Source organism: Typopeltis vanoorti, chromosome 10, assembly GCF_054136105.1.
Source record: "Typopeltis vanoorti isolate ZY-2024b chromosome 10, IOZ_Tvanoo_1.0, whole genome shotgun sequence".
NCBI classification, from domain to species: Eukaryota; Metazoa; Arthropoda; class Arachnida; order Uropygi; family Thelyphonidae; genus Typopeltis; species Typopeltis vanoorti.
The window spans coordinates 71,922,110-71,943,333 of record NC_143558.1 but is presented as its reverse complement, the minus strand read 5'-3'; the positions used below and the strand labels follow the sequence as shown (position 1 = coordinate 71,943,333).

General features: G+C 35.4%; 1 protein-coding gene across 5 annotated transcripts in view; it reads left to right on the top strand.

The window, feature by feature from the left end:
• Positions 1–6,921: 6,921 nt before the first annotated feature.
• Cka (Connector of kinase to AP-1) overlaps positions 6,922–21,224 on the top strand; it is a 570,985-nt gene continuing 556,682 nt past the window's right edge. For all 5 annotated transcript variants that reach the window (XM_090399493.1, XM_090399496.1, XM_090399494.1 and 2 more), the window contains exon 1: positions 6,922–7,148. In XM_090399493.1, coding sequence (XP_090255619.1) covers positions 6,942–7,148 — 207 coding nt within the window. In that variant the 5' untranslated portion in view covers positions 6,922–6,941. The remainder of the gene's footprint in view (positions 7,149–21,224) is intronic.

Below are 21,224 nucleotides of genomic sequence, written 5' to 3'. Positions count from 1 at the left end.
CCTAACCTTCCAAGATGAACCTGACAGAAATAAAATGGCCCTCATTCCCCGGAGGCCAGATTGTTACTACCTATGGCAGCAGGCAGTTACACATGAAAGCAGAGGGTACTAAGAGTCCCTGGATAACCAGATCATGATGCCATTGGACACTAGACCTTGGAACATTAAACTGTAGGACTCTGAGCAGTGAAGCACGGCTAACTGAACTGAAGAGATAAAGCGACTAAAATGGGACATTCTTGGACTGTGCGAAGTTAGATGTAATGGTGAAGAAATTCTTTGATTAAAAAATAGAGACATATTATATTATAGAGGCCAAGATAAGGAAAGAATCAGTCAAGTTGGATTTTGATCAACAAAAAAACTGAAGAACAACATAATAGAATTTGAAGTGTATGCAATCGAATAGCAAGTATTGTTGTTCAAATCTCTAAAAGATACACTCTTCAGATCATCCAAGTCTATGCATCAACAATAAGTCATACTGACGAAGAAATTGAAGCCTTCTATCATGATGTATCCCAACTCTACAATAAAGGAAAACATCATTTCAGAGTTGTAATGGGAGACTTTAATGCTAGAATTGATATTCAATTGGTATTCAGATGAAGGCTCAATGGGAAATTTTGGATATGGCATGAGAGATGACAGCCAGGTTAAGGAATTTCAATAGTCTTTCTTTAAATCGTTCACCTGCAGTTTTATACAGTTCCATTTTTATATTGTCATCTTCCTGGTGATTTCCCCATTTTCATCTTATCTATTATACTTTTTTTAGTTCTACCATCTTAATATTTTCTGTTAGATCATTCTTTGTTGTATAAAAGTTTACTTCTTTATTATCATCAGTCCCAAGATTCTGAAAATAAGTTACCGATTTTTTTAAAAAATCTATTGTTTGTATTTTTACTTTCTTTTATTTCTTTGTTCATGTATTTTATTATTTTATAGGTTTTTAGTGGTGGCTTATACATATATCCTTTTCTAGTTCAGTTATGAAATTGTTCCATCTCTCTCTATGTTTCATCCTCCTCCTCATTTTGAAATTCCACTGTTTCTTTTGTACTCTATTTTTGCTTGTACTGTCTTGGAATTTAGCCATTTCTGGTAACACTCTCTCTCTTTAAAAGTATCTTTTCTATATCTTTGTCCCAGTTTTGTAGTCCTCTTTTACTATTTCATTTACTCTTTATTCCTCATGATAAAAGTTTAATGGAGTGAAACGATTAAAAGTAGCATCCAATGCTTCCAACACTTCATGTCAGTCACAGAGACATTATCAGGGAATACAATACAGGGGACTTGTAACACCCACCCACACACACAGACAGGAAAACTAACTAAACCACATGGACAAAAGACCATGTGTTTTAGGTGGATGCCCCACCTAGTTAGTCCTAACTAGGTGGGGCATCCACTATGGACACTTGTTCGCAGCCTAAGATGTAAACTGGGATCGCGAAGTATTAGTGTTCCCCATATTTCCCATAACTAGGGTGCCCCAACTAGTTAGAACTTTAGTATTTCATCAATATGTTTTAGTTAGTTTTGTGCTGCCTTAGTGTGTGTTACAAGTGTCATTTTGTGCTCCCTGACGATATCACTGCAACTGAGACAAAATATTGGAAGCGCCAAACATCACTCCCAATCGTTTCCCAGCTGTTTCACTCCATTAAATTTTTATCATGAATTTTTCCCACCACTTAAGCCTTAACATACTCTTTATTCCTAAGCTTTCTTCTGCTCTTCTGTCAGGATCTGTTTCAGATTTTTCCATTCCTCTATGTCATTTGATTCATGTATGGTTTCTGTTTTTAAGTCAGCACATTTCTGCAAAAAAATGCGATGTAGCCTAGTATGGAGATCTTGTAATGAAGAAATTTTGTAATTCAATTGACAGTTAGTTTCACTTCATTTATTTTTAGCTATTTTGATTTAAATCAAATTTTTGCCAATATCATATAATGATATTAGCAAAAAATTGTTTAATTCAAAGCATCTAAGATTAACTCAGCTAATTTAAAATTTGCAATAACGTAGTCACCAATAACTGACTTACATCATCTAGCTTACCATGTATATTTATGTAGTTCTTTATGTTCGAATACATTCAAGTTCATTATTCTCATATTAAAATAAATAACAAAATCTCACAGTTTGTGTCTATTTTGTTTAGAATTATCTTCACCCAATCTCTCTATTATTCAAGTTTATATGTAAATATTGTATTGCTTAACTTTTATACATACATATTATTCATTAGTTTAAATTTTGACCAATTATGTATTATTGTAGGCTTTGATCTTGTATATTTGTGTCACCCTGTTGTAATTTTGTTAATATGTAAATACCACAATGCTAGACTTGATATTTATGCATATATGGTGTATAAAAATTCCCTTCTGACTCTTTATGTGTTAGTATAATAACATTTGTTGTCATCTTACTATATGTAGATACTGCTTTCCTTGACTTGTTTTGTATATGCATATGTTAACCTGTACTTATCTATTTATGCACTGCTGAAATCTCTGCAGTAATTCTGTTTATATGAAGATACTGCATCGTTTAACTTAAATTTTGTATATGCATATTTTTTCGACTAATCATGTATTGCTGTAGGACACCTTGTCTATTTGTGTACCATCTAGTAATTCTGTTTATATGTATTGCTAAATTTAATTTTTATCCATGCATATTGCATAATAATTCCTTTTTGTCTAAGTTTCTACTGCTATAAAAGCATCTGTTATAATTTTACATATATGTAGATACTGCATTCCTTGGCTTGGTGTTGTGTATTTTGTGTATTATTATTATTATTATCACCCCAAGACCTCACGGAGTCAAAGACTCATCTGGGAGGTCCTTTTATCATATTCACAGCTCATCATACCGTGTTTTAAACACATTCAAACTCTTTGTAGACACCACATTCTCAGGCAAGGCATTCCAATCATTCACAACTCTGCACGAAAAAAACCTGCCTCTCACTCCCCTACTCACACCCTCTTTATACAGTTCCCAAGGATGACCTCTGGTTCTCCCCTGATCTCCCGCTATTCTCTGTAAAACTTCTCCAGCATTGATCCTATAACAACCCCTTACCAACTTGTAGGTCTCTATCATATCTCCCCTCTTCCCCCAATCCACCAGACTCTGCAAATTACATCTTCTCAATCTTTCCTCATACTCGACATTCCAGAGGTCAGAAACTACCTTAGTCAGTCTCCTTTGGACCCTTTCCAACATCTCTTCATCCTTCTGAAAACCCGGTGAACAAATCTGGGCACAATAGTCCATGTGTGGCCTAATCAAAGCCTTATACGACGGAACAAGAATCTCCCTACTTCTACACGTAAGTGTCCTCTGCATCATTCCCAGAAGCTTTTGTGTTGTCTTCACAATTTTGGCGATGTGTTCCCTAAATTTTAGATCCTTATCCACTATCACCCCCAGATCTCTTATTTCCTCTACCTCCAACAGTATATTCTCACCAGCATAAATTCTGCATCCCATCTTTGTTTTCCAAATTTTAAAACCTTACATTTTGCAACATTGAACTCACATCCCCATTTCCGTACCCAATCACTTAATCTATTCAAGTCTTCCTGTAAGGCCACAACATCTTCACTACACTTCATGGTTCGTCCCAACTTTGCATCATCTGCAAACAACAGAATATTTCCATCCAAATCTTCACCTATATCATTAATATACAAGTTAAACAGCAATGGACCTAAAACAGATCCCCTGAGGCACTCCACTAGTGACTTTCCTTTTCCTGGATATCGCTCCCCCATACACAACTTGTTGATACCTATCAGATAGCCATATTAGGAAGGACCTCCCACGAAGAGTCTTTTGACTCCATGCAGGCCTGAATAATAATAATAATAATAATAGCCGGTCTCCAATCCAATGCACCAATCTAATATCCAATCCCATCTGCTCTAGTTTGACTGTCAACAAAGCCTTTGCGAAATCCAAGTATATTACTGTGTATCCTTTTCCTCTGTCCAAGGAAGCAGTCACTTTATTGTAATAAGTAAGTAGATTACTAAAACATGACCTCCCTTTAGCAAATCCATGCTGTCCATCAAAGATAATACCATTGTTATCAACCCAACTCTGGATCCTAGTTCTCACAAGCTTCTCCAACAACTTAACCACACCTGACACACAGATAGGCCTATAGTTTGATGCTTGAGTTCGATCACTTCCTTTATGAAGTGGCACAATATTGCCCTCCTTCCACTCCTTAGGAACTTGACCAAGTGCAAGACTAATATTAAAATATTAACTTATATTGTTAACTATTTTTGTACTACCGTAATAACCTCTGACCTTGTGTGTTGCTGTGCCCTCTGCAGCAGTTCTGTTTATCTGTAGATGTTGCTTTGTGGAACTAGATTTTTGTATAGACATATTTTGATAATTTTCTGTAACTGCTTATGTTATCAACCCAACTTTGGATCCTAGTTCTCACAAGCTTCTCCAACAACTTAACCACACCTGACACACAGATAGGCCTATAGTTTGATGCTTGAGTTCGATCACTTCCTTTATGAAGTGGCACAATATTGCCCTCCTTCCACTCCTTAGGAACTTGACCAAGTGCAAGACTAATATTAAAATATTAACTTATATTGTTAACTATTTTTGTACTCCCGTAATAACCTCTGACCTTGTGTGTTGCTGTGCCCTCTGCAGCAGTTCTGTTTATCTGTAGATGTTGCTTTGTGGAACTAGATTTTTGTATAGACATATTTTGATAATTTTCTGTAACTGTTTATGTATAGTTATAATCTTTAGTATGGCATAGTATAACCTGTGATGTCTTTGTGCCAATAAACTATAAACCAAACCAATCCAAGCCCATGAAGCTGTACTACCTAAGCAATTACAATGGTGTTTCTGAACTCTTTGAATTTCGTCAACTGAACAATTGTCAACGATATATACAATCTCTACGTGCTCTGTGACAAATGATTGGCTGTTTTGAAGATACAGGATCGCTGGGAGTTTGCAAAGGTTGCAAACAAATCACTTCACAATAAGTGAATGAAGTTGCTACAGCAGAGCACACCATGAATAACAGCATTGGTTCCTGCAGTGCACGTGCTGTGTCAAGACAAATGGATGCGACTTACACAACTGTCTGGAATATTCTAGAGAAGATTCTGCATTTCTACTCATTCAATATAACCCTGCCACAGGAATTGTGCAATCAGGACTTTGAGAGTTGACTGACATTCAATTTAGCATTCCTTGCTTGAGTGGAGTTAGATGCTGCGTGGCCATGGATGATTTTCTAGGGAGATGAAGCTCACTTTCACCTGAACAGAGATGTAAATACCTACAATTCCTGGGTATGGACTACACAAAACCCACATATCATTCAACAGATTCCTTTGCATTAATCCAAAGTTACTGTCTGGTGCAGGTTTACAGTTTCGTTAATCATTGGACCATTCTTCTTTGAGGCCATTCACAAGTGACCTGCTCAGTTACTGCCAAGAGGTATTGCATTATGATAAACAATTCTGTTGTGTCATAGTTACAGCAGTGATGTAACTGTGCATGGATTCAGTCATTTTCATGCAGGATGGGGGCCTCTCTACAAATCACAGGAGGTTTTTTGAGAACATTTCACAAAAGCCAGAGTAATTAGTTGTGCATTCCCACCTCATTCACCTGATGTGAACTCCCTTGACTTCTGGCTTTGGGGATTTCTCATCCTTATAACTTGCCAGTGCTGAAAGACAGCATAACGCAGCACATGCACAACAATAGTCCTAACCAGCTGCATTCTCCCGATGAACACACTGTGCAAAGAATGCAGTTTGTGGCATACCAGGGAGGGCAGCACACTGAACAGTACTGCCTGTGAATGCATAAAGGAAGTGAATAAAAATGTGTTATTTATGCTTGTGCTACTTTCCTCCTTCTCACACACAGAAAAATTACTACATATACATTCGGTAGATTATACAGTGCCTCCCTCAGATATCGTTTCCACATAATGCACAATGTATTCCTGCAAAAGTTTCACAGCATTTGGATCACTGGGTGGCGCTCCACAAGGCCTTAAACAGGGATTAATTTTGATCACACTGTACTCTACTACTTACTTAAAATTAATTAGCATGTTAAATTATTACGATAACGTTAAAAATGCCAGCGACTCCTCATGCGCTTTCACATATGTTAAAAAGGACTTCAGCTAGGGGTCGGAGGGTAAGTCATACAAAAACATATGCTCATTTTTATGGTAAAAATCTCATATTGCCATAATTCTGAATGGCATTTCCAGAAGTGCACTTTAAAACGAAAACTGAATATTATGTTAATACGGATTAGTATTAAGTACCTGAACTGTTGAAAACAGTTTACGATTTATTTCAAGAAGCGGTTTAGAAATGTTAATAGCAGTAAGTAATTATTTCTAAGACGTTGGTGATTTCTGTAAATCAAGTTCTAATGTAGTGTTATGGCATTGAGAGCAGGCTTTCTGAAGAAGTACAGGTAACTGAATTGAATGCGTTTCTTCAGTGTAACACTCATAAATGAATTTACATTACAATATGACAAGAATGAATTGAAGTGTCCTAGGAATTAGGTTTCCACATATAGCATAATAATAAAAGGAACAAGCATACAAGTAAATTATAATCTACAACTTGAACCCTGAAATCAGATGGGAATACACGAATAATTTCACCTTTAAAATAATATGTCACTATAATACTTCATTTCAAGAAAACACAGCAAACTTTTATAAGCATCACATCAAAAGTTTGATAACGAAGCCACACACAACTATGAGAGCCACCTATTGACTAATTTTCGTAAACAAATCCTTACGTCAAATATCCCATTGCTTCCCATCATTCTTTGCTAACAATCTGGTGGAGCATGTAAATGGCGACCATGCAATAATGGAGGACGGTCCAGCAACACAAAATCACGTAGGGCAGCTCGGCCCTCCTCCTACAGGAATCAGTGTTAGTGGTAAACAAACTCAGGAGGACCATAATCAAAGACCACATTATTCAATACCTGGAATATTGCACTTCATTCAACATGAATGGGCGAGATTCGAAATGGAAAGAGCTCAGTGGGAGGTCGAAAGAGCAGAACTACAAGTAAGTTTATTTTTTTATGATAGATAAATGTGTGGAATTTTTTAACCCAGAGTGCCAGAAACATTCCCAATACGATGGTTAATTTATTAAATAAAGAATACAATTTTTTATATGTAATTGCAATCGTCCGCTAATTTCATAACTCGAACAATCAGCGTTGTACGCCATCTTATCTCAAAATGGCGTTTACTATAAAATCATTGACATCGCCTCTTGATGCGTGTGAAGTTTATTGTTTTTAGTTTTCTTGCCCGATCCTAACCACATGCCGAAATGAAAGAATTGTTATATAGCCTCCTTAAGTCACTCCTTGTATGATAATTACACATTAAATTTTCCTGTTATTTTAAAAGGTTATTCGGTAAACCTAATTGGTGTGTCATAGTACACTATTCGTAAATTTATCAATAACGCAAAAATCGTGGGTCGTGTGCATGATACTTTCGTGCAGTTTATTTAAATTATCTTTGAAGCTACAATGAAAAACGCATCATACTGCATGATAAGTATTTCCTTAGCAGTGATGGAAAGTCGTGATCTTTCAATATTTATGGTAATTTTCTTAGTTATCGCTATAGAAGCCACATGGATGCAAGAGAACTTGTCTTGGATTCAAGTTATATCAGAATTAAGTAATTCTTTGATATCAGCATCCACAACCAATGTTTGCATCAGTGTGTAATTTTTTCTTATTTTTTTAAATGAAATCCCCATCTCCTGTTACAGGATGGACATGGGATACTGTCGTATAAAATAAGTTGTACTGTCACTGTGCATTTGGAAGAATGACATGAATCCTTTTGTTGGAAAGATCTAAGTTCAAATCTCATCAGGAATGCTGGGAACTTTTATAAGTGCTTTTCAAGTAAAGATGAGTTAGCCAGGCAGTTTTTCTCCTCCCTTCACAGATGAACAATCCTTCTGGAGAATACCTACATTCATCAGACATATTTACTTGACACTAGCAGTATATTGTCATTGTTTCATTCATTTATGTTGATAATGTCTGCAGCATGCTACCTGTCATTCTTGATTGATGTAGTAGGGAAAATGGATAGAATGAACAATTTCATGCGTTATCAATATTACTAGCAATTCATTTCATAAGATATTTTTATAAACAAATTACACAATAACCATAGTAAATAACTTTAATGAAAGTACAGATATTTCATATTGAAAATAACAGTACATCATCAGTACTGTTCTGGTTGTGGAAACAAGCAGAGCAGGAATATATGTACATACAACAATCAGTTTACCAATTAAAAACAGTTGCTGTAAGCTAGAAATTAATATATTGATAAATAATATTAAAACTGTTTTTGATGTCTACATAAAATGAGAATCTCCCAAACTTTTAGGAGAGAGTGACAATCTTTCTGATTCAGGTTAGGCCAGTGTTTCTCAACGTTTTTTGGATCATGCCCCACCTCAACTCTCAAAGATCTTGATGCTCCCCTCTAGCATAATAGTCAGCCAAGTTTTGAAAAAGTATAATATAAATATGTATAAATATGTGCATGTACATTTTCTAATTGCCCTCCAAAATATTCAAATTGCCCCCCTGTGGAGCATACGCCCCACATTGAGAAACACTGGGTTAGGCTGATGTAAAAGGGCTTCACAACTTTCTTTGAAAAGGCATTCATGTTTAAAACTGCTTCTGTGGAGAAGACAAGTTTCATCCGATTGGATAGTGTGTTTAGTGTTAATACCGTTATGTATCAGACCAGACTTTTGATGTTTCACGTACTCATTGTAACATTAATGTTCGTTAATTCTTTTTTTTCCCCACAGAACAGCCTGTCTGCTCAAAATATGTTAAATTACATTCATAAAGATCTGGTAAAACACCAGCTAATAATAGAGGTGACAGTTTGTCTTGTGTAGATGGTAACAGATGAGAGATTTCGTTGATAGAAAATATGTGGGAATTAGGTGATACTTCTTCAAAATTCTACCAATAGCTTTAGAGATACCAGAAATATGAGGGATTGGCACCCTACAGTCTGAAGATGCTTAAGTGTTGGAACATAGGAGTCAATTATCTGCTGGATTTGCTGAGGGTTGTAACCATTTAATTCCATTAAAGTTTTGATTGTGAGAAGTTCTTGTTGTAAACTTGAGGAAGAGGAGCATACATTTTGTGCTCTATTAATTAAAGACTCGATAACACCAATTTTTTGAGAGGTGTGAGCAGACTAAAGCAGATACATTCATCGCTAGTTTTCAATAAAAGCTGATTGTCAAAGTACTGGAGGCTTTGTAAGTAAGAAGGATGTCCAAGAACGGTAAACTACCAGCATTTTCTTTTTCCATAGTAAATTGAATGCTTGAAGGCTATTGATCCATTGTAGGAAAGTGGTAAGTTCATTTTTAGAATGAGGCCAAACAGCAAAAACATCATTGACGTAATGAAACCAAAGAGTGGCTTGGGGATGAATGGATGAGAACAAGGTATCTTCTAGATGGTTCAAAAAAAAAATTTCCAAAGGTGGAGACAGAGGGCTACCCATATCAGTGCCTTCAACCTCTCCATAGATCTTGTTTTTCTAGCAAAACCTCCTGATTGCATAACAAATTAAAAAATCTTCACAACATCAGAAGGGAAATCATCATATAGTAAACTAATAGTGTCAGATAACAAGATGCTGGTAAAAATGGTCCTTCCCTTAATGCATAACATTATACGTATCCACAAGGAGATGTGTTTTGCATTATGGGAGATACTGAGATAGGAGTGATGTTAGCTTGCTCCACCTTTGCAACGAGTTGCCCGGTGATGTACCACCTTACCCCAGTCCTGAAGATACTTTCAGGCACAAACTTTGTTTGCTCACACTTGGATGAAGGATTAGACTAAATTTATTAATATCAAAGCTGACTAACAAATCCAACTCTTGCATTTGAATATTCTTGATTTTTTTGAGAAAATATGTGGAATTCTTAATGGATGATCTGTATTGTCCAATATGGGCAGTTAATAAATGTGAAAGAAATTTAGCAATTCTATAGGTGGATTTCTACCCAAAGATATTAATCACCCAATTTTCATTCCAATTCCCAAAAAAAACAAAAGCTACAAGATGTGAAGAGTTCAGGACAATCAGCTTCATCAGTCAAGTATCAAAAGTCCTCCTATACGTTATTCTTGAAAGAAATAAAAGAAAAATAAACATAGAAATAAATGATACACAAAGTGGCTTTAAGGAAAATGTAGGTACAAGAGAAGGTTTTTTTCAACGTCAGAACCATCATAGAAAGATATCTAGAAAAACAAAAAGATGTGTACCTCTGCTTCATAGATTACAAAAAGGCATTCGATAATGTCAACATGAACAATTAATTGAAATCCTTTCAAAAATAGGCATGGATGGAAAAGACATTAGGCTATTAACTAATCTTTACTGGAAACAGACTGCATCTTTAAGAATAAATAGAGAGACCTCAGAAGAATTCCTGGTTCAGAAAGGTGTGAGACAAGGCTGTGTCTTTTCTCTGATTCTCTTTAACCTATACACAGAAGAAATATTTAATAAAATTAGTAACCTCAAAGGAATCACTGTAGGGGGAAGAAATATTAATAACCTAAGATATGCAGATGACACGGTTCTTCTAGCTGAAAACAAATGTGACCTCAAAACTCTTATAGATGAAACCTTCAAGTATAGCGAACAGTATGGCCTCAGTTTCGACTTTAAAAAGACAAAAATCATGATAATTTCAAGAGAAAAGAAAATACCAAAAATATGCATCGATATAAAAGGAAATAAATTAGAACAGGTGCAAAAATACATATACCTCGGACACTTGATCACAGAGAATGGCAGGACAGAAGATGAAATTAGAAAAAGGATTGAAATCGCAAGGTCAACTTTCAACAGTATGAAATCTACTAACATCTAGAGAATTAAATCTGAAAACAAGACTAAGAATCTCCAAATGCTACATACGGTCTACATTATTATATGGAGTAGAGACATGGACACTCTCCAATCTGAGTGTGAAAAAACTGGAGGGCCTTTGAAATGTGGATGCTGCGAAGAGTTATGAGAATATCATGGAAAGAAAAAAAGACAAATGAAGAGGTACTAGAGATGGCAGGTGTCAACAGGAGCCTGATGAACGGAATTAAAAAGAGAAAAGTCAGATATTTTGGACATATTCTGAGACAACTGCCTACAGAGGACACTTCTCGAAAGAACTGTTGAGGGAAAGAGAAAGACAAAGACTGGAGTGGATGAAAAATATAGAAGACTGGACCTATCTTGTATATGAGGAATGCAGCAGAGAAGCACAGAATAGGACATGGTGGAGACACATGGTAGTCAATCTCCTGGAGGGAGAAGACATCTGACAGGATAGGATAGGTGGTAGAGTCAATACAATTCTTGATGGGTCTTACTGGACAACCTTCTTTATGAATTTTTGGGAGACCATATAAATGGGGAGTCCTTCCAAAATGGATGCATTACTTATCCCAAGTATTTGATCCCAGCTAACAACTTCATTATTCAATTGTTTAATTTGTGTTTTTGTAAGGTTATAACTGGGATCAAATACTTAATACAAGGTACTAAGAAGTACCTTGTATTAAGATGCACCTTGTTTCTACACACTGATGATATACTGTTATTTTCGGTACAAAATATCTGTACTTTCATTATAGTTATTACTTTGACTTAGGTTTATGTTGTTTATAGTTATGCAACAGGTATCTTGAAATATTAAGATATTTTTGTTTTTCTTTGGAACATAAAATTATATTAATGTAAAATGTCATAAAAATAATGAATATGTTATGAAATATGATACATTTTTGTTGTAATTCTTCAGCATCAACAAACGGATGATATCACCATTTATTGATAATTAATATAACCAGTCTTTCAAATTATATATTGAACAGAATTCACTTAAGGAAAGACAACTCAGCAGATGCCAGGATGGTTCTTTTGGAAACTTTTTTTGTAATTCTGTCACCTGACCTTTCATTTAATGCCAAAACATTAAAAAATCACCTTGCTGAATCTGAATTTTTGTTAACTTTTATAATTTTATGCAAGTCTATATCACTTCAATTTTTATTGAAACCAGTAGCAAACAAAATCAGATGATTGAACTTTTAGGATTAGAGGTACGGTTTCAAAGTTTTTAAATATCTATAGCTGTCTTATTAAAAACATAAATTTAGCTTTATTCAGTTTATCTTTGTCTGTTTTCTATTAATAAAAACTTAGAATAATTAATTTTATTTTTCTAAAACAGGAATGAGACAAAAATATTCAGGGATGAAGCAAGCCTGTTTATTTATTTAGAAATTTAATTTTTAAATAAAATCTTCATTAATTTATTACGAAACGATTAAAAGTAATGCTCTTTTCTGACTTTTTTCATATCTAATAAAAGTCATGTTGGAGGCTTAATGGATTTTTTTACAACACTCAAAAAGAATTAAAATAGAATTTAATACTTCCTATATTTCGTCCTAGTCACTAGGACATCTACGGGGATTACAAAAACAATTAATGTAACATATGCACAAATAACAAACAATACTAAGCCCAACCACGTGGGTGACACTAAAGTCCTATCTAGGTAGAGTGCCCTCTAAGGGCAGTAGCAGGTGGCCTGGAATGTAAGGTGGGAACTCCGGTGATGAGTGTTTCCCAAATCTTCGGAAGCTTAATGCAACCATATTTATTGAGATTTGGTTGGTTTTTGAGAGCTGCTGCTGCTGCTTCTAAGAAAAGTCTCTCTTTCTTGAATTTGCTGTGGTGGAGCATGGTGGTTTTCTTCCATGATACTCTGTGGGTGGTGTCCAAAACATGGTCAGCCAAGTCTGAATGGCCATAGTTGTGTTTGAAGATATAAGACTTGTGTTCCTCTAGACGGATGGATGCTGATCTGCCTGTCTGTCCAAAGTACGCCAGCTTACAGGAACAGGGTACTTTGTAAACTCCAGGCAGAGAGAGAGGAGGGAACTGATCTTTCGTAGAACGGATAAGGGTAGCCAGTTTGCGGTGGGGCTTATATGCTGTGTGTAGATTGTACTGTTTTAGTATCTTGGCTATTTTTTCAGATGTGCCACGGATGTAAGGTATGGTGATGGCATTTTTAAAATCTTGTTGACGAGAAGGAAGGGGAATGGGGGAGGAGTTGATTATTTTTTTGATACTGTGATCGCTGTAGCCATTGGAGAGGAAAGTGCTGTGTATGTGGTTAAGCTCATTAGTGAGGGTGGTTCCACTGGAACAAAATCGGTTGCTTACCGTCGGAGATAGCTAACAATATCAGACTTGACGTAGCCAACATCCTCGCGCATTCTTCTCCGCCAAAAAGTAATTTATCATATGCCCAACACACGGCTCTCCTGAAACTACGTGAAGAAAAAAGTATCGTCATCACCAGAGCGGATAAGGGTAATGCCACAGTCGTTCTTAATACCAGTGAATATAAGCGTAAAATGAACATTATCCTCCGCGATCGCGCTACCTACATCCCGCTAGAACACGACCCCACAAAAACACAAGTTAAGAAACTTGAAATTTTACTCAAAAAAGTATCTTCCTGGCCCCCTGATGTCACGAAAAAACTTAAACCTTTCTGCTCCCTTCCCCCCCCCCCCCCACCCCCCCCCCCCCCGAATATACGGTTTACCAAAAATCCACAAACCCAATTCCCCACTCAGGCCTATAGTAGATGCTACCAATGCACCTTGCTATAGACTATCTAAACAGCTGGCCAACTCTCTGATCCCCCTCACTGGAAGGTCCCCTTCCTATATAAAAATCTCGACCCACTTTAAAGCCCTCACAGAAAATTTAACCTTGAAGAAGACAGACATATTGGTAAGCTTTGATATCTCCTCTTTGTTTACCAATATTCCCTTAATTGACACCTTATCTCTCTTAGAAAACCTTTTTCCCTCTGACATCTTAGATCTCTTTTCCTTTGCCATTAACTCTGGATATTTCTCTTGGAACAACAAAATCTACAAGCAGATAGAGGGAACTGCATGGGTTCCCCCCCCCCCCCCCCTTGCCAATTTCTATATGGAAGATTTCGAAAAACGAGCCATAGACTCAGCCCCACTCAAACCTTCTATCTGGCTAAGATATGTAGATGATGTGTTCTCTATTTGGCCTCATGGCCCAGACACGTTAGACTCCTTCCTCAGTCATCTCAATAGTCTACATCCAAGAATCCAGTTCACTATGGAAAAGGAAAAGAACAATTGTTTACCCTTCCTAGACACCTTAGTTACACGCCTGCCTAATGATACACTTACCTTCACCGTATACAGAAAACCCACACACACAGGCAGATACATTCACAAACTCTCCCACCACCACCCCTCTCAACAATATGGCATTATTTAAACTCTTACCAAGAGAGCCCACAATCTTTGTTCCAGTAGAACCGCCCTCACTAATGAGCTTAACCACATACACAGCACTTTCCTCTCCAATGGCTACAGCGATCACAGTATCAAAAAAATAATCAACTCCTCCCCCATTCCCCTTCCTTCTCGTCAACAAGATTTTAAAAATGCCATCACCATACCTTACATCCGTGGCACATCTGAAAAAATAGCCAAGATACTAAAACAGTACAATCTACACACAGCATATAAGCCCCACCGCAAACTGGCTACCCTTATCCGTTCTACGAAAGATCAGTTCCCTCCTCTCTCTCTCTGCCTGGAGTTTACAAAGTACTCTGTTCCTGTAAGCTGGCATACTTTGGACAGACAGGCAGATCAGCATCCATCCGTCTAGAGGAACACAAGTCTTATATCTTCAAACACAACTATGGCCATTCAGACTTGGCTGACCATGTTTTGGACACCACCCACAGAGTATCATGGAAGAAAACCACCATGCTCCACCACAGCAAAATCAAGAAAGAGAGACTTTTCTTAGAAGCAGCAGCAGCAGCTCTCAAAAACCAACCAAATCTCAATAAATATGGTTGCATTAAGCTTCCGAAGATTTGGGAAACACTCATCACCGGAGTTCCCACCTTACATTCCAGGCCACCTACTACTGACCTTAGAGGGCACTCTACCTAGATAGGACTTTAGTGTCATCCACGTGGTTGGGCTTAGTATTGTTTGTTATTTGTGCATATGTTACATTAATTGTTTTTGTAATCCCCGTAGATGTCCTAGTGACTAGGACGAAATATAGGAAGTATTAAATTCTATTTTAATTCTTTTTGAGTGTTGTAAAAAAATCCATTAAGCCTCCAACATGATGTCCTCACAGCACTTAAGCCTCTACACACGTATTCTAATAAAAGTATCATAGCCATAGTATAGATTTTCATTACAGCAAACACATTTCTCTTACTTTTTTCCCAGCAAAGCTTCATTTTACTCTATCTTTGATTTTCAGTAATATTTTTGCTGTTTGCTTTTCATTCCTTATTTTTCTAGATTTTTTTTTCGTTTGTTTGTGCGTTTCATTCTTCTCTAGAAATAACTTTCTCTGAGCAACTAAAAATGCCAAATTTTTCGCATTGCTGTTCCATTCCCTGGTGATAGCTTTCCAGTTCCTCAGCTGTAGAGATGCTTTCAAATTACAGTCCATCTTTGACTTATGACAGTTCCAATCTGTGTAAGTTGGATTATTATTATTAAATTTTGTCCATCTATATCAAGTTTTGGAATCCTTATAAAAATTATTTCCAGGTTTTGGTAGTCACAAGACTTGTCATGAAAATACTTATGGCATCTCAATTGGCATTTCATTTGCTACACTATGTCCATATGTAAAATTTCTGTGAAATGTTTAAAAATGTTATTTAGGATCTTGTTGACAAAAACCTGCCAAGTCATCCGAATTTTATAATTATTATTATTATTACCAGGGCTCCATTAATTCTACTTAATCTGCCAGTCACAAAATATTTCTACTCATCTATAGCATGAAATGGTGTGAATGTGTGTATGTGTATTCAGCAAGAAACGGAACATCATTAATATAATTTAAAACTGCAGATTCAAATTAGGTACAATAATTTGTGAGATCTGGCATGTCTCTCTCTTTAATTTTGCCACTAGCCCATTTTATTTTTTTTCCCTCTTTAGCATTATATAAGCAAACAAATTAATCTAAAAAAGCCGAAATTTTGTCAAGTTTTTCTTTCATTTCACAATAATTTTGGTTTCAGTTTACTATTTTCGGTTTTGGTTTTAGTTCACTATTTTGGTTCAGTGCTTTGTGTTTTAACTGTTTCTATGATATTTATTAATAGTGTTGTGGATTTTTAATAGTGTAAACAAGTTGACATTCGTGGTGTTTTATTAATTTCGTGTGGCTATAAAATGGATACATCCCCAGGAAAGCATTCAAAAATATGTACTCTTTTGCAGCACAAATCCATCACTCAAAAACAAATTGCCAATGAGTATGGTGTTGGTTTGGGTACTGTTAATGCGATTTTAAAGAGATTTAGAGAGACAGGTACCTTTTTTTTCTCCTGACAGAAAAGGAAAATGTGGGTGAAAAAGGAAAACTACACTTACTCAAGATCGTTTACTAGTTAGAAAAAGCAAAATTAATCCAAAATTGTCTGCTGTAGACTTAAATAGAGACTTGGCAATAGGATTAATGTTTATGACATGACATTCTGTCAAAGATTTTTGGAAGCAGGGAAGACTGCTCATAAACCAAAAAAGAAACAACTGTTGATGAAGATTATGCAAAAAAAGAGGCTGCAGTGGGCAAAAGTGTACAAAGATTGGACTGTTGAGAAGTGGAGGAAGGTCATGTTCTCAGATGAGAGCCATTTCTTTGTCCAAGGAAAGCAAGTACCCTATGTTTGCAAATCAGTCGCTGAGAAGACTTCTCCCACTCACCTTCAACAAGCTCCTAAACACCCAGCAGAAAAGATGTTCTGGAGTTGTTTTACTATGACGATCCAGGATCACTTGTGCCTGTTGATGATATGATGAAAAGCGAGTGATATCACAGATCCAGAAAGACAAAGAACTAATCTTCCGACAGGATCTCCCTCCATGCCACACTTCAACAAGGTGAAAGAGTTCCTCAAAAATCACGACATCAAATTGCTTCAGTGGCCAGGTAATTCTCCTGACATTAATCCAATAGAAAATTTATGGGCCATAATGATAAAGGGACTTGGAAAATTAAATTGTGATACCAAGGATAACTTAATACCATCCATCATAATAAAGGATGGTTTTGAAATGAAGAAATAAGAAAAATGTGTTCTACATTGGTCGAATCCATGCTTTAGCAAATTAATGAACTTGAATAGAATAGCACATGAATTATTAAATAAAGTTGAGGTTTACTTTTTTACTTATTTTCTTGTGAAATTAAAATATGAGCGTTCAGATTTATGTTTGCTACTGTACATGCTGCTTCTTTTGCAGATGGCTGCTGACCAATTACTAGTCTTCTTGCAAGAAAAACTTATTCATTTCATTCTGTGGTGTGTCAAAGTACACCATAGCTGAGTTTTAGAGTGAAATCATGCAATTTTTATTCACTTATCTCATAATGGATGACTTTCTTGCTATTTGAAATATCTGTAGAGGTTCTAGAGGCTTTGCAATAACTGACACAAATTATTTACATTTAACATTGCTTTGGTATACTGTTTAAAGCAGTGAAATTCAAATTAGGTCAGTAATTTGACTATTGGGCCCTTTGAAGTTTTCGAAAGTTGTGGTTTATTAAATTAGCTTTATAAAATGGTAATTAATAAATAAAGACATGGCTGAGCCTGTGTAGCTAGGAGAAGTGGTGTTTGCATTCCTCAGTACTTAACTGCCTGAAGAAAGAGCATCATGAGTTTGATTCTAGTCATCAACCAGATGAACCCACACTATTTCAGACATTAAAAATATTGTGATAAGATTAGGGACCATGAGATGGCAGCACTTGTTAGCCATCTCTTCACCGTGTGCTGCTTAAATTAGTGATACCCTTTGACCAATTATCTCTAATTGACTACCAGTGGAGATTGAACTGTGCACTCAGTGTCCAAAAGTTAGATAGGGCTAAATCAACCTTGTCCTTCTTCCTTTAAGGGAATAAAATTGATTTAAAGACATTTCTGGCCATGTCTATATCACAATCTTTTTGTGAAAATTAAATGCCTTATGAACCCGAAATGTCTCCATTTGGAAAGAGCCTCGATAGCAATCTAGAGTTTCTTTCAGCAGTCACGATGTATGATGTATCATCATACATCGTTCTCATTGCACAGCCACTCGAATTCCTTGAACCATTTGTCTAGGGCAGGGGTCTGTAACCTTTTTGGATTGAAGAGCCATTATTAAAATTATATATCTGTTAAAAACAAATTTAGGGAGCCGTACACAGTGATGAGCAACCAATGGTCCGCGGGCTGCATGCGGCCCTCTCAGGTTTTCGTGCAGTCCACGGTGTTCGTTTTGTACGGCAGAATTAGTATATTTTAATTAAAAATCTATTTTATGAATGTTGATTTTTCCATGTGGAGGTTAAATTGTGCAGGTTAAAAAATTAAAATATAGCTAAATAATGGAAAATAAATTAATACTTATCAAAGAAAAAGAAAATATTCTTTATGCGGATTGAACCGAGTATTTGAGTTACTATTTAATTGCTCATCACTGCTTTAAATTTAGAAACTACATTGAAAAATATATAATTAAATTATTTATTCAGGTTTTTTTTTTTCACTAACACGTTATCATACTTGTAAAACACAGGGGTGGCATGTCACACGAAATTATATGATATTTTTAAATATTAAATAATAAAACAAAGATTTGCTCCTTCTTACAAAAACATATGTATGAATTCTAATAGCATACCTATTTCTTTAATTTTTATTATTTTTTTTAAATTTAAAATATCTTAGTACGACTTTTGCTGTTGAATTTCTTGGGATAGTTTCTCAATATGCAGCGAATACGCCGTAATTTTCATTTTCAAACATGACGAAAGACTTACGTTGTTTAGTAGGTTTCTCAACTTACTTTTAATAAAATTCATATTAGAAAATATTTGCTCGCAGAAATATGTCGATCCGAAAATCGATAAAGTTCAAATGCGTATGTTTGAAATCACAGAATGTAAGTGTCTGGTAAACAATTCCACATGTCAAATACAATCTGATCTTGCTTTTTAAGATCTATTTCAGACCATTTTTTTGTATTGCAAGGGTAGATTTTTGTCTTTCCAACTCCTCCAGGTCAGCTTTAAGATTTCTAAATTTTGAATTCCACAAATCCTGGGTTTTCAGGGGTCCTCTAAATGAAGTTGAAATGCAGCCTCATCAATTCTAGCAAAAGTTGAAAAATTTAATTCAGCAGGATTAATTTCAAGTGGTCGCAATAAAAATTACATAGTTGCCTTGTTCTTTCTAAATTCCTCAAATCTCCCATTAAATGCAAATCGCATATTTACCACAATTTCTTTGAAAAAGGTTAAATTTATGGAATTATCAGCTTGTTATTGTTGATATTTCTTCAACATGGAAAAATGTAATAATGTGCCTTTCTCTAAGTCTGTCACAAACAAATATAATTTTTGTTCAAACGAAATCACTTCTAAAAGCAAAACTGCTGTATTTCCCTTTCCCTGTAGTTTCTTATTTTGTGCGTTTAAAATGGGAAGTCATATCCACCATAAAGTAGAATTTTTGTAAAATGTAAATAGAATGCAAAGAAGGATTATCGCGTATGATTTCAAAGAGTTCAAACATGAAAGTATTAAATTTTTCAGCATCGCATGTATTATTTTTAATTGTAAAATATCTTTGACTTAATGTAAAATGTCCTTAATTTATTGCAAATGCTAAATTTAGCGTTTTTAGTTTCTAATTTAATAAATAACATTCATTTTGCATTATTCAAAAATAGATTGTTTAATAATGAAAAGAGCTGCAATTATTCATTCAAAGAGCTGCAGGTTGCCGATCCCTGGTCTAGGGTCACATTTTTAATATGTCATATTAATAATGTGATCCAGTCTCCAACCCATCTTTGCAAATATAATGGTATTCTTTAAAGAATAGTATTAAAAAGCTTTTTTATCATGTAAAGAATAAGAGAGTTAAAGAATAAGAATATAAATTTGTCTTATTTTGCATTATAGTTGGCATTGAAGCAAATGAAAATCTGTTTTTGTCGAATGGTGTTTGAAGTTTATAAGAATGATGATGACATGCAAGTTATGCAAAATAAGATGTTTGAGAATACTTGATTATTTCAACATTAATTTGTAGATGCAGAGTAGGTTAAGTTTATAACAGAGGGTGAGAGATAAATAGTGCCACCTGTTATCATAGATTGGAATTATTTCAACTTTTGGAAACAGCAGCAAGCCATATCTTTGAGAATATCTTCATGTAAACTTTTGGCAGGGACAGTCTATGAAGGAATTAACTTATTAACAACATAAGATGCTAGCTCCTCATTGAAAATAAAACTTAATTACATTCATTGGAGGCCACCCATGATCAGATAACTTGATAATGAATGAGATGTTTTACAATGAAAAAGAAGAAAAATGTGTAAATTATACAAAGAAAATAAGGCTATATAAATCAAGTGAATATAAAATCCAGCATTAATTCAAAGCCAAATATAGAAACTAAAAGTGTCGTATGAAATTTGACCAGAGAGCTTATGGAAATACACTCACCGGTATTTACGAGTTGCCCTAGCCGGACCTTATAGGAGACATACCCCCCATGACAAGCATCCATATATTCGTCTCCTATTGGTCCATTTCGATAAAGTTTCACTGGCCTGACAGCTGTTTCAAACTGGTTGGTTTTGTCAGAGACCAGGCAGAAACCTTAAGAGAGCAAATACTCTCAATACTAAGTAACTTGAAACATCCGAGAGGTGTATTTTTTTGTAAGCAAACTCTCAGTTGGTGCATAAAAGTATTTACTAAAATAAAGATCCAAAAGGCTTCACTTCGGCAATGCAAAATTATAAAAATCAAGTGGATGTTTATAATTTTTGTATAAATTTTATAATTTTGCATCGCCAAAGTGAAGCTTTTTGGCTCTTTATTTCAGTAAGGAATAAAGAGCCAA